This window comes from Rhinolophus sinicus, chromosome 16 (assembly GCF_057876585.1).
Source record: "Rhinolophus sinicus isolate RSI-liver-muscle chromosome 16, RSI-T2T, whole genome shotgun sequence".
In the NCBI taxonomy this organism is placed as follows: Eukaryota; Metazoa; Chordata; class Mammalia; order Chiroptera; family Rhinolophidae; genus Rhinolophus; species Rhinolophus sinicus.
In genome coordinates this window covers 11,094,279-11,109,526 of record NC_142516.1, presented here as the reverse complement: position 1 = coordinate 11,109,526, position 15,248 = coordinate 11,094,279, and the positions used below count along the sequence as shown (strand labels likewise).

At 40.4% G+C, this 15,248-nt stretch overlaps 2 protein-coding genes across 2 annotated transcripts; both read left to right on the top strand.

Moving 5' to 3' along the window:
- Window positions 1–6,263: 6,263 nt before the first annotated feature.
- Window positions 6,264–7,205, top strand: LOC148754955 (olfactory receptor 1J4-like). Its single transcript, XM_088792885.1, has one exon. The coding sequence runs from the start codon at window positions 6,264–6,266 to the stop codon at window positions 7,203–7,205; it is 942 nt and encodes a 313-aa protein (XP_088649011.1).
- A 6,278-nt stretch (window positions 7,206–13,483) lies between these two features.
- On the top strand, window positions 13,484–14,443 carry LOC141571273 (olfactory receptor 1J4-like). The gene has a single exon (XM_074331542.2). The coding sequence runs from the start codon at window positions 13,484–13,486 to the stop codon at window positions 14,441–14,443; it is 960 nt and encodes a 319-aa protein (XP_074187643.2).
- The last annotated feature ends 805 nt before the right edge of the window (window positions 14,444–15,248 follow it).

Here is a 15,248-nt window from a genome sequence, read left to right as displayed (position 1 = left end):
CTTCTCAGGTTTTCTGTTGATATTGATGGTGGTGGATCAGAAGAGGAAACTCTATAGTGCCCTTTATTGCTCCAGAAAACTACCCATTTTGTGAGTCAGATGATCTACATATAGACTCAAGGCTTCTTCTGGGTTTAAGGACAATAGTCACTCTTATAGACTATTGTAACCTTCATTAGCAGTTCATTCTCAGACCAATCGTCTCTGAAGCTTTCTGACTGATGTGTGAGTTTCAGTCAAGACACAGGCTCAATCCAGATACAGAAACAGAACGACAAAGAAAGCATCCATAGTGGAGACTTCGTGCCCCCACTGAATGTTGTGACTTTCTCATTCAATCCTTTCATTATCTGTCTTCCTGAAAATCATTTCTTCTCATCTTAGTGACCCCAGATAGTATCATGAACCCAAGTAATCTAACTTCTTTGTCATTCAGTGAAGGGCCACATAGTTCTCTTTCTTCAGGCTGTACTAAATTAAAAAAAAAAAAAAAACGGGATCACAAATACTTCTGAAACTCAGCACCACATAGCTGTTAGGAGTATTTGTGAAAGCTAGATCCCAATGCAAGCTGTAGCTGCCAGAGTGTGTGGCCTCAGGCAATTAATTTCCCTGAACCTCAATTTCTTCTGTGTAAACTGTAAAACTATAAGACATCTAATATATTTTTGCTTTGAAATAAATGAAATGCTAATTTAGGCTTAGCATTACAACTGACCAAGCAATTCAAATACTACTTTTCCTTACCTATGCATCCTGGGAGATTGTGCAACAGAATTTGCACAGATACACCTGAGTTATGGTGACTATGGGAGACTGGCATATAGATAATAACCCCATTCAAAGAAAGGCAGCTGTCCTAGGATACAGAAACACATCTTCACTGGCTTAAACTAGAACCAGACGACTACGGAGCAATGGACGAGTGAGTTGGTAGGTGGGCAGATACAAACAGACAGATGAGAGGAATAACTTACTCCTACTTGTTTAATGTTCTTTCAGAGTGGGCCCTGACCTACAGCTCATGAGGCTGCCTTTGAGAATCCCCACTTTCATTGTGGAAGGACAAAGATTTCCCCAACTCCCACCCTGCCCAATAAGCTTCAGGCCTGGAGTCACTTTGTCTGCAGGCTTAGTCTCAACCTAAAGCCAGAACAAAACTAAATAGGGCAGGACCTTTTCTTGCTGGTCTAGACAAAGCCTGCCTTGGTTGGCCTACACACCCATGAGTACCTGGCTCAGTTTCTCTGCACTGCAGTTCTGTTGTGTGGATCCCTGAGCACCTGCCTGGCCCTGTCTCAGCCATCCTCGAAAAAGGCAGTGCTGTCACTCATATTTTTAGCCATTGGTTGGTGACATTGCTCTGAGTGGAGTTTTCTCAAGAAATGTCAAGCCCACCTGTTTGTTGGGAAGTGTTTTATCACCACCTAACCTGCTAGAATGGCTTTCCCTGGTTGTGGACAGCCCAAAGCAAACTGGTAGGTGCCATGTTGATTTGCATACGTGTACAGAACTTCTGGAAATCGCTTTGGAAGTATGTGCTTTATTTTGGGTATTTCCCCTTGGCCATGCCAGGTCTGGTTCATGACCTTCCCCAATGAAGGGTCTCCCTGGGTTAGGACAAAGTTTGCCAGATATAGTTTATGAATACTTCTGGAGGCTACTAAGCATTGACACTTCAATTGACCATCTTGTATCCTTGTCAAAGTTAAAGAAACAATTATATATATATATATATATATGCACATATATACATATTTATGGGATGTGGAGTGCAGCATAGGGAATAGTCAATAGCATTGTAATAATTATATACGATATACGATGTCAGAGGGGTAGTAGATTGGAGGACGGGGGTTATCACTTTGTGAGGGGTGTAAATGTCTAACTATTACATTGTTTTGTACAACTGAAACTAAAAAAACAAAACAAAACACAGTTAAAAAATGTAACAACAGACAGACCTTTCTCAGGGGAAAGGAATCATAACATTACAGAATTAGGAGTTCAGCTTCTATATTTTAGCTCTGGATTTTATATGTACATATATTTTTCTATATATTATACATATTGTACATATGTTCAAAATTACATATAAGTAAATTGAATATATTTTATATGTATAAATATATATGTATATGTGTGTGTGTGTGTGTGTGTGTGTGTATATATATATATATATATATATAAAGTTTCAACTGTGACGTGAATTTTACAAGTAAAAAATGATCTTATTTTGTGACAAATGGAATGTGGATGAGAGGAAATACTAAAGATTTAGAATCACTTACATTTTGAAGAAAAAAGAAGAAAAATCTGCAAATGTTGCTTTGATTAGTATCTTAGAATCCAAAAGGTGTTTCTGAGGAAGAAGCTATAAATGAATTCAGGAGGGAACTCAAGTTTATACAAATTTTAATTTTTGTCATTAAGGTAAAGAAAGTTGTAGTTATACAGGAAAAACAGCGAGACTTTCCTTATATTATAGACTCTGTTCTTGAATAGCCACTTAAGTTACCTAATCTCTATCAGACATCAGTGTGCCTAGCCCTGGTCAGACAGGGCTGGATAAAGACTGGACATCCATGCTACAGAAGGGGACATTCTAGGAGTTTAGAGACAGGTGAACTGAAAAGTACGTACGAGTAGTAAAAAGTGCTTCAATATACGACTCCTAATAATCACGAGGCTTCTGCATGATTGCTGTGTATTAGGCACTATATGAGGAGCTTTACCTGTATCATCTCTTTTAATCCTCATAATAATCCTATGAAGCATATGCCTTTGTTCTCTGTATTTCTCAGTTAAGGAAACTGAGGCTTGTAGACAGACATAATTATAATAAATGGTAGTAGCTTAATGGAGGATTCATTAATAGTTAAAGCTGCCTGGATGTCAGCAAAAGCTTTACAGGGTAAGTGGTTCTTCAGCAAGTTTTCTCTTATTTCAGGAGATTTTGGAAAACTCTTATAATTTGGGATTGTAATCTCGGGCTTTAACACACCTCAGAATCTAAAGAATTAGTTATATTACTTTAGTATGCTCTCTTGTGCAGACTTTAATGGGCTTTCTTTTTTTCTTCTTGTGTCTATTGAAATTAACGAATCCAAACTACTTATCACTTAAGAAAAAGGAAATGTACAACTTTCTGCCCATGGTATAAAATGTCACAACAGCTATGAAGATGAAGGTGGAGGCGACCCAGACTGGCCAGGAGTCCCCTCCCACCCCCTTTGCCGACACCGTGTGGTTGATATGTCTCAGCCCCCATACGCAATCATTATGAAAACATGCTTCATGCTGGCCTCCTTTGTAAATACAACCAAAATACAGGAGATACTCTCTGATCACGTAATTGCTTTCCTACAAATGCCACTCCTGTTTCAGCACTGACTGTCCTTCATAGACATCTGCCTTCCCCGGTGAAGAATGAAGCAAAGCTTCTCAAACTCTATGTGCACAAGAGTTCCCGGAGAACTTGTGAAAACACAGATTCCTGGAGTCTACCACCATGGATCCCTACTGTAGTCCTGGGGTGGGACCCCAAAATTTGCATGCACGACGATGGGACTCCACGTGATGCAGGTGCTACTGATCTATGAACTGCGCTTTGAAGAAACTGGTGTAAGGAATTACATCATGGAGGTCGTGGGAGGCACATTTATGACACCTCACAGGAATTCTGCGAGTGGGAAGAGTGAAGCAAGAGAATGCTGAAATTATTTTAGCAATAGAGAAGACTGTGGTTCATGTTGATATATTCAGATTATTTCTGGCTGCAGTAAATTCCTTTTTTTGAATCTCTGATACCAGAGGTTCTTCTCTGACTTTCTTTTCTCTTTCAAAAATAACGTACGTATATCAGATACTACATATCATGCTTTGTGTCATCACCTGAGACTACATAGTTCAATGAAAATGAAGCCAAAGCTTTGAAAGAATTACATCCTATGTCCATTGGTGGCTTCTTGTTTCCATTCAGCCTGGTGGGATTGCAGTGGGACTTGTAATTTTACTAATGACACTCAAAAACATATTTTCCTATTTTAACTAACAATTGTTTCACACATGATGCCCAATAAAATGTAAATTTGTTATAAAGCACTGGTTGATATTAGAGTATATCTACATCCACAAAGGGACACTTGAGTTTCTGACAGGACATTAAACGATTTTCTTATATGATGTCACTCTTGTCTAAAAGTCCTCATTTGACTTGCCCTATTTCTTGACATAGCCCGGAAGAGAGCATTTATCTTGAATCCAATCCATATTGTTGTCATTATGGTCATCAAATTTTTACTCCCATCTTTACATCTCTTTTTTGAATCTGCCTTATGCAAAGTGCAATATGTTTGCTCCACTTTATAAATATAAAACTAATTAGCACGTAACCAGCAGGTAGAGTGACAATTAAGGCTGTGGTGGTGCCCCAATTCTAGTCTGTTTTAGGTGTGAAGATTGAAATCAAAATATTTGAAGGAGTTTCATATTTCATATATGCGTCAAACATTATAATATCTACTTTCCTTTATTACTCATTTATTTAATCTATAAGCTTTGACTTAGGCTATGAGTAAATGCAAACAATCTGGCTTTGCTGCTTTGCTTTCCACATGTTTCCACTTTGATTTCCTCTCTTCTTGTATTTTCAAACTTAGATTCTTGTGTTTTTAAAAGAGCAAGACACTGGCACGCAGATACTAAGACAATGGAGTCCATTAAAATTGATGTTGTGGGATATACTGAAGTTGCCTTGATCAGATAACTACCAGAAAAGTTCAAGGCACAGTACAATCTTTAACAAAGTTTCACACTGAATCTCTGTGTTATTCAATAAGAGATTGACTAAGACTTTAAAGCAGATAAAAATATTGATATTCTATGTGTTCTATATAATGCTATGCATAGAAATAGGAAAGCAAATATTATTATAATAAATTATTATAGAAAATAAGACTTTAAAAACTACATAAAATAAATCCAATTTATACAAACATAAAATTTTATGAATAAAAGACCATTTTAGAAGGATATAAATAACTAATGGATGTGTGAAGTTCTTTGCTGCTATCCTTTGTTTTCACAACTACATTATTTGGATTTCCATCATGAAGCTGAATTAATTTTATAAGCACAAAACCAGAAAGGAATATCCCTGGGAAGAAATACGCCATTCACACCCAAGCTGTGACCCAACTGGGGGAAACATAAGTCTGGTAGGGAAGGGCCAGTAGGACGTCTTTCCGCCTCTCCTTGGGGATGCACTCATAGGGCATCCACCCTGACATTCTTCCAAAGGACAGTGTTTCCTCAGAGTGAGCCCTCAGAACCATCTGCCTTGGAGATACCTGGTCCCAGGTCTCATGAAGCAGCATCTCTGGAGGTAGCGCTGCGGCTGCAGCTTTAACAAGCTCTCCAGGTGATTCTGCTGACCTCTAAAGTTGAGGGACCACTGCCCTAGGGCATCTGTCTTGGAGGGAGCGAGAAGTACACTGAGCAATTACTACATGTTTAATGCATGTCTCTAACCTAGAGTTCGGTACCCTGTCCCCTTGGGTCCTCTCCCTAGGGGTAGAGTGGAGACTTCACATCTCCATTTCTGAAGGTGGTGAATGAGAAGAGTAAGTTCCAGGCTTTTGGCTTTTCTCTGATATCAGTGAGAGGTTTGTGACCACAGACCTTGTAGGATGAATCTGGTTCTGGGTGTCTACAGAGAAGCTGAGAAACCAGTCCCCACTCCCTGAGGCTGGATGACTACAGCATAGAATTCAGAGCAGAATTAGACATCCTTCCTCGGGAACAGGTGTGTGTGTGTGTGTGTGTGTGTGTGTGTGTGTGTGTGTGTATACACCGGAGCTCATCACCTCTCTGTGCTCTTGCTGAAGTCACCTCTCATTACTAGCTCCTAAGGACAGGGACACTGCAATCGCTACTGGCCAATGACTCTCACACTTTAACCCCAAGCCTTGGGGAGATGAGGAATAAGCCGCCTGGCTGCTCAGTGATGTCCTGCCTATAATCCCTAGAACAGTCCCATACCCTCATCAAAGGCATCAAGCCTCGGGCCCAGGAAATATTTACTAACTCAGTTGTGTTTGCCTGAGCTCTGCTGACACACACACTGAGTTCTTCACTAGAGATCTTTGCATTATTAATTGAATGAAAGCAATGTCACATCAGACAGGACATCTCCTAGGCTCAACGGTTGTTGATTGTGCTTTTTTCACTGTCCTTTCGTCCCCAGCAGATACAGGGGCTGCATGAGGCCTGAGAACCAGAGCAGCATGTCCCACTTCCTCCTGCAGGGGCTTCCCATCCGGCCTGAGCATCAGGGCGTGTTCTTCGTCTTGTTCCTGGGCATGTACCTGACCACGGTGCTGGGGAACCTGCTCCTCATCCTGCTCATCAGGCTGGACGCTCGCCTGCACACGCCCATGTACTTCTTCCTCAGACACTTGGCCTTCTCTGACATCTGTTTCTCATCTGTCACCGTCCCTAAGATGCTCCTGAACATGCAGACTCAGGACCAATCCATCCCCTATGCAGGGTGTGTAACACAGACATATTTTTTCATATTTTTTGCTGCTTTGGACAATTACCTTCTCACCTCAATGGCATATGATCGGTATGTTGCCATCTGTCACCCCCTCCATTACATGACCATCATGAGAGAGGGACTGTGTATCTTACTAGTAACTGGGTCCTGGCTACTCTCTTGTGCCTGTGCCCTGTCCAACACCCTTCTCCTGGCCCAGCTGTCCTTTTGTGATGACAGCACCATCCCCCATTTCTTCTGTGACCTTGGTGCCCTGCTCAAGTTGTCCTGCTCTGACACCTCCCTCAATGAGCTGGTCATTTTCACAGTAGGAGTGGCCGTTATTACTCTCCCACTAATATGCATCCTGATCTCTTATGGCCACATTGGGGCCACCATCCTGAAGGTTCCATCTACCAAGGGCATCTGCAAAGCCTTGTCCACCTGTGGCTCCCACCTCACTGTGGTGTCTCTGTACTATGGGACAATTATTTGGCTCTATTTTTTACCCTCATCCAACACCTCCAGTGACAACACCATAATTGCTTCTGTGATGTACACAGTGGTCACTCCAATGCTGAACCCTTTCATTTATAGCCTGAGGAACAGAGACATGAAGGGGGCCCTGGAGAAACTCATCAACAGAGCAAAAGTCTTGTCTCAATGATGTCAGCTCACATTTAAGACAGACGTGTTTATCACCAGATGCTAGCCTCCAATTTTAGTCCCAGCATGAAGTAAATGCTCAGTAAATGTCTGATAACTTGATTATATTGTTACAGTCACTCTCTTTTTCTTGTAAATCTTTAGCACAAATTATGAATTCTGATGTGATATTATTACTCTTCTCCATTAGATTAACAAACTACACAGTTAGTAGAATTTATGTCTCTCCTTATTTCCCGGGAATTGATTAGTTCTTTTTAAAACAGGTGTATTGGGCTAACATTGACATTTAAACACTGCATATATGTAAAGTGTACAACCCGATGTTTTGATATGTATATGGGGTGAAATGATCACCACGATCAGGCTAATTTTAATATATCCATCACCTCCACATAGTTACCATTTTAATTTACCTTGTGTGCGTGTGGTGAGAGGACTTCCCTTCAGATTCACCCTCTTAGCAAATATCAAGTATACAGTACAGTAGTGTTAACTGCAGTCATCATGCTGTACTTCAGATCTCAAGAACCTGTTCATCTGACATAACTGAAACTTTGTACATTCTGTTAAGTGAAATAAGTCAGACTAAAAAGACAAGTACTGCATGATCTCACATACATTTGGAATCCACAATACTTGAATTCATAGTAGCAGAGAAAAGAATGGTGTTTGCCAGGGGCCAAGGGTTGGGGCAAATGGGTGATACTGGGAATTTATTAGTTTTTATGAATTGTTGGAAGATATTACCATAAAAAGTTTGCGGAATTTGAAATTAGAGAAGTATCTCTTTTCCTTTCTCACCTCCCATTTAGTGCTCGTCTCATAGTTTCTGCCTGTGGTGATGGTGGTGGATCAGGAGAGGAAACTCTATAGAGCCCTTTATTGCTCCAGAAAATTATCCACCGCTGTGAGTTCAGCTGCTCTACTTATAGACTCAAAGCTTCTATGGGGTTTTAGGGACACTGATCACTGTTATAGATTATCATAACCTTCATCCAGCAGTTCATTCTCACACCAATTGTCTCTGAAGCTTTCTGACTGGTGTGTGAGTTTCAGTGAAGACACAGGCTCAATCTAGATACAGAAACAGAACTACAAAGAAAGCATCCATAGTGGAGATTTTCGTTGCCCCTACTGAATATTGTGACTTTCTCATTCATTCTTTTCATTATCTGTCTTACTGAAATTATTTCTTCTCATCTTAGTGAGCACAAGTAATCTAATTTCATCATCTAGTGAATGACCACATAGTTCTCTTTCTTCAGGCTGTACTTAATTAAGGATAAACAGGATCACAAATACTTCTGAGACTCAGGACCATGTAGCTGTTAGGAGTATTTGTGAAAGCTAGATCCCAATTGCTAGCTGTATCTGCCAGTGTGTGTGGCCTCTGGCAATTTACTTGCTTTCCTGAACCACAATTTCTTTTTCTGTGTAAACTGAAAAACTGTAAGATATCTAATATATTTTTGCTTTGAAATAAATGAAACGCTAAATTTGGCTTAGCATTACAACTGACCAAAAAACCCCACAAATACTGGTTTTCCTTACCTATGCAACCTGGGTGAATTGTGGAGCAGAACTTGCACAGAGACACCTGAGTTATGGTGACTATGGGAATCTGGCATGTAGATAATCACCCCATTCAAAGAAAAGCAGGGGTCCTAGGTACAGCAACATATCTTCACTGGCTTAAACTAGAACCAAACGTCTAAAGAGCAACAGACGAATGATATGGTAGGTGGGCTGATTCAAACACAAGTCACAGGAGTGGCTTACTCCTACTTGTTTAATGTTCATTCAAAGTGGACCCTGAACTAGAGCTCATGAGGCAGCCTTTGAGAATCCCCACTTTCATTGTGGAAGGCCAAAGATTGTCCCCACTCCCACTCTGCTTGATGAAGCTTCAGGCCTGGAGTCACTTTGTCTGCAGGCTCAGTGTCAACCTGGAGCCAGAACAAAACCAAATAGGGCAGGACCCTTTCTTGCTGGTCTAGACAAAGCCTGCCTTGGTTGGCCTACACACCCATGAGTACCTGGCTCAGTTTCTCTGCACTGCAGTTCTGTTGTGTGGATCCCTGAGCACCTGCCCGGCCCTGTCTGGTCCATCGTTGAAAAACATAGTGCTTTCATTCCTGTTTTCAGCCACGGGTTGCTGACATTCCTCTGAGTGGAGTTCTGTCATGAAATTTCAAGCCCACCTGCCTACTGGGAAGTGTTTTATCACCACCTAACCTGCTAGATTTGCTTTCCCTGGTTGTGGACAGTGGAAAGCCAACTGGTAGGTGTCATGTTGATTTGCATACAATATTTGCAGGTTGTATATAGAACTTCTGGAAATCGCTTTGGAAGTATGTACTTTATTGGGGCATTTCCCCTCAGCCATGCCAGGGCTGGATTATGACCTTCCCCAAAGAAGCATCTCTCTGGGTTAGGACAAAGTTTGCTATACATAGTTTACAAATACTTCTGGGAGCTACTAAGCATTGACACTTCAATTGACCAGTTTGTATCTTTCTTGAAGTTAAAGGAAACATTAATTCTTTAGATAGATAGATAGATAGATAGATAGATAGATAGATAGATAGAGATCTGTCTATATACATATATATAGGTACATATATATAGTCTTAAAGATGTGGGGTACAGCATAGGGAATAGTGAATAGAATTGTAATAATGATATACGATGTCAGAGGGGTAGTAAATTGGAGGACGGGGGTTATCACTTTGTGAGGGTTATAAATGTCTAACTATTACATTATTTTGTATAGCTGAAACTAACAAAACAAAACAAAATGAAAAAACGTAATAACAGACAGACCTTTCTCAGGTGAAAGAAATCGTAACATTACAGAACCAGGAACTTCAGCATTTATATATTAGCTCTTGATTTTATATATACATACATATTTTTTCAATGTATTATACATATTTTATATATATATATATATGTTCATAAATCATATATAAGTCAATTGTATATATACATATTGTGTGTGTGTGTATATATATATACATCCAGTTTCAACTCTGACGTGAATTTATGAGTAAGAAAATGATCTCATTTTGTCACGAATAGAACATGGATGAGAAGACATACTAAAGAATTAGAGTCACTTAGCTTTTGAAGGAAAAACAAAAAAACCCTGCAAGTGTTGTATTGATTATTATCTTAGAATCCAAGAGGGTTTTTTTGAGGAAGAAGCTATAAATGAAATCAGGAGTGAACTCAAGCATATATAAATTTTAATTTTTGTCATTAAGGTAAAAAAAAGTTGGAATTATACCAGAAAAACAGTGAGACTTTCCCTATATTATAGATTCTGTTGTTGAATAGCCACTTAAGTTACCTAATCTCTGTCAGACTTCAGTGTGCCTAGCCCTGGTCAGACAGAGCTGGATAAAGACTCAAGATCCATGCTACAGAAGGGAACATTCTAGGAGTTTAGAGACAGGTGAACTGAAAAGTAAGTAAGAGAAGTAAAAAGAGCTCCAATATACTTCTCCTAATGATCACCATGCATGATTATCGTGTATTAGGCACTATATTAAAAGCTTTACCTGTATCATCTCTTTTAATCCTCATAATAATCCTATGAAGCATGTACTGTTGGTATCTATATTACTCAGTTGAGGAAACTGAGGCTTGGTGACAATGACATAATTATAATAAATGGTAGTAGCACCATGGAGGATTTATTAATAGTTAAAGCTGCCTGGATGTCAGCAAAAGCTTTAGAGGGGGAACGGTTCTCCATCAGATTATCTCTTTTATTTCAGGAGATTTTGGAAATCTCTTATATTGTGGGATTGTAATCTCAGGCTTTAACACACCTCAGAATCTAAAGAATTAGCTATATTATTTCAGTACACTCACTTATGCAGACTTTTTTTTAAATTTATTGGGGTGACAACTGTTAGTAAAATTACATAGATTTCAGGTGTACAATTCTGTATTACATCATCTATAAATCCCATTGTGTGTTCACCACCCAGAGTCAGTTCTCCTTCCATCACCATATATTTGATCCCCTTTACCCTCTTCTCCCACCCCTCACCCTCCTTACCCTCTGGTAACCACTAAACTATTGTCTGTGTCTATGAGTTTTTGTTTCTCATGTATTTGTCTTGTTCTTTTGTTGTTTTTGATTTATATACCGTATATCAGTGAAATCATATGGTTCTCTGCTTTTTCTGTCTGACTTATTTCACTTAGCATTATACTCTCAAGATCCATCCATGTTGTCACAAATGTTCCTATATCATCTTTTCTTACTGCCGAATAGTATTCCATTGTGTATATATACCACAACTTCTTTATCCATTCATCTATTGAAGGACATTACACCACATAAATGGTAACTACAATATTGCCAAGGGGAAATGAAAGACAGTTTGGGGAATAGAATCAATAATGTTGTAAAGATTTTGTAAGGTGTCAGATGGGCACTAGTCTTATTAGGGAGACCACGTCATGGATGGTTTAGGTGCTGGACCACTGTACTGTACACCTGAAGCTGAATAATATTGTAAGTCAACCATAATTTAATATAAGTAGATATGGGATATGGAGTAAAGCAAAGGGAATAGAGTCAATGGAATTGTAATAGATATGTACAATGTCAGGGGGGAGTAGATTGGCGGAGGAAGGTTATCACTTTGTGAGAGTTGAAATGTCTAACTATTGCATTGTTTTGTACACCTGAAACTAATAAAAAAAATTGATGGTTTTGGAGATATTGAAGGTTCCTTGACCAGATAACTGACAGAAGGATCAAGGCACAGTACAATCTTTAATAAAGTTTCACACTGAATCTCTATTCAATTCAATAAGAGATTGACTAAAAGTTTAAAGCAGATCAAAATATTGATATTGTATTTATTCTATATATTGCTATGCATAGAACTAGGAATGCAAATATTATTATAATAAATTATTATAGAAAAAAGACTACGAAATACTATATAAAATGAATCTCTTTTATATAAACATAAAATTTTATGAATAAAATCCATTTTAGAAGGTAAAAAATAACTAATGGAAGGGTGAAGTACTTGACTTTATCCTTGCTTTCACATCTACATTATTTGATTTCTATCATGAGGCAGAGTTAATTTTATAACCAGTAAACCAGAAAGGAATACCCACTGAGGAGAAAAACTGCTCTTCACACCCCAAGCTATGACCCATCTGGGGGAAACATAAATCTGGTAAGAAAAGGCAAATAGGAGGTCTTTCTGCATCTCCTTTGGGATGCACTCATAGGGCATCCACCCTGACGTTCTTCTAAAGGACAGTGTTTCCTCAGAGTGAGCCCTCAGAACCATCTGCCGCGGAGATACCGGGTCCCAGTTCTCATGAAGGAGCATCTCTGGTGGTAGAGATGTGATCTGCATCTTTAACAAGCTCCCTAGGTGATTCTGCTTAACTCTAAAGTTGAGGGACCACTGCCCTAGGGCATCAGTCATGGAGGGAGTGAGAAGTACACTGAGCAATTACTACATGTTTAATGCACGTCTCTAACCTAGAGTTTGGTGCGCTGTCCCCTTGGGTCCTTTCCCTAGGGGTAGAGTGGAGTCTTCACATCTCCATTTCTGAAGGTGGTGAAATGAGAAGAGTAAGTTCCAGGCTTTTGGCTTTTCTCTGATATCTGTGAGAGGTTTAGGATCACAGACCTTGTAGGATGAATCTGGTGTCTGGATATCGACAGAGATGCTGAGAAACCAGTCCCCACTCCCTGAGACTAGATGACTTCAGCATAGAATTCAGAGCAGAACTAGACATCATCCTTGGGAACAGGTGTGTGTGTGTGTGTGTGTGTGTGTGTGTGTGTGTGTGTACACCGGAGCTCATCACCTCTCTGTGCTCTGCTGAAGTCACCTCTCATTGCTAGCTCCTAAGGACAGGGACACTGCAATCACCACTGGCCAATGACTCTCACACTTTAACCCCAAGCCTTGGGGAGATGAGGAATAAGCCTCCTGGCTGCTCGGTGATGTCCTGCCTGTAATCCCTAGAACAGTCCCGTACCCTCATCAAAGGCATCAAGCCTTGGTCCCAGGAAATATTTACTAACTCAGTTGTGTTTGCCTGAGCTCCGCTGAACACAACACACCGAGTTCTTTAATAGAGATCTTTGCATTATTTATTAATCGAAACAATGTTACCTCAGATAGGACATCTCCTAGGTGCAATGGTTATTATTGTTCTTTTCACTGTCCTTTCGTCCCCGGCAGACACGGGGCTGCATGAGGCCTGCAGACACGGGGCTGCATGAGGCCTGAGAACCAGAGCAGCGTGTCCCACTTCCTCCTGCGGGGGCTCCCCATCAGGCCCGAGCAGCAGGTCGTGTTCTTCGTCCTGTTCCTGGGCATGTACCTGACCACGGTGCTGGGGAACCTGCTCCTCATCCTGCTCATCAGGCTGGACGCTCGCCTGCACACGCCCATGTACTTCTTCCTCAGCCACTTGGCCTGCTCTGATATCTGCTTCTCATCTGTCACCGTCCCTAAGATGCTCGTGAACATGCTGACTCAGGACCAATCCATCCCCTATGCAGGGTGTGTAACACAGATGTATTTTTTCATAGTTTTTACTGGTTTGGACAATTTCCTTCTCACCTCAATGGCATATGATCGGTACGTTGCCATCTGTCACCCCCTCCATTACATGACCATCATGAGAGAGGGACTGTGTATCTTACTAGTGACCGGGTCCTGGCTCCTTTCCTGTGCCAATGCCCTGCCCCACATTCTTCTCCTGGCCCAGCTGTCCTTTTGTGATGACAACACCATTCCCCATTTCTTCTGTGACCTTGGTGCCCTGCTCAAGTTGTCCTGCTCTGACACCTCCCTCAATGAGCTGCTCATTTTCACAGCAGGAGTGGCCGGCATCACTCTCCCACTAATATGCATCCTGATCTCTTATGGCCGCATTGGGGCCACCATCCTGAAGGTTCCATCTACCAAGGGCTTCTGCAAAGCCCTTTCTACCTGTGGCTCCCACCTCACTGTGGTGTCTCTGTACTACGGGACAATTATTTGGCTCTATTTTTTACCCTCATCCAACACCTCCAGTGACAACAACATAATTGCTACTGTGATGTACACGGTGGTGACTCCAATGCTGAACCCTTTCATTTATAGCCTGAGGAATAGAGACATGAAGGGGGTGCTGGAGAAACTTATCAACAGAGCAACAGTCTTGTGTCACGACGTTCGCTCATCTTTATGACAGACACGTTTATCACCAGACTCTAGCCTCTTACTTTTCAGGCCAGCATGGAAGAAGTGTTCAGTAATATTTGATAACTTGAATTATATTCTGTTACTATTATTCTCTCTTCTCCTTGTACATGTTTAGTATAAATTATGAATTCTGAAATATTCGTCATTATAGCTCTTGTCTATCAGATAAGAAACTACAGATTTAGTACAATTGTGTCTCTCCTTTTTTCCTGGGAATTGATTAGCTCTTTTGAAAAACAGGTTTATTGGGGTATAATTGACATAGGAAGACTATATATTTAAAGTGTACAACATGATGTTTTGATATGTATACGTGGTGAAATGATCATCAAAATCAAGCTACTTAATAATAAATCCATCACCTCCACAGTTACCATTTTATTTTACCATGCATGTGGTGAGAGGACTTCACTTAAGATTCACCCTCTTAGCAAATATCAGTACATAGTACAGTAGTTTTAACTACAGCCATCATGCTGTACTCTAGATCTCAAGAACTTATTCATCTGGCATAACTGAAACTTTGTACATTTGCTAAGTGAAATAAGTCAGACTCAATAAGACAACTACTGCATGATCTCACTTATATGTGATCTCACTTATAAGTCAAATTCATAGAAGCAGAGCAGAGCATAGAATGATGGTGGCCAGGGGCCGGGGGGGAGGGGAAATAGGGGTGACACTAGGAATTCATTAGTGTTTATAAATTGTTGGAAGATATTAGCATAGAAAGGTTGCAGAATTGGAAATTGTAAAGTATCTGTTTTCGTTTTCCACCCCCCGTTTAGCGG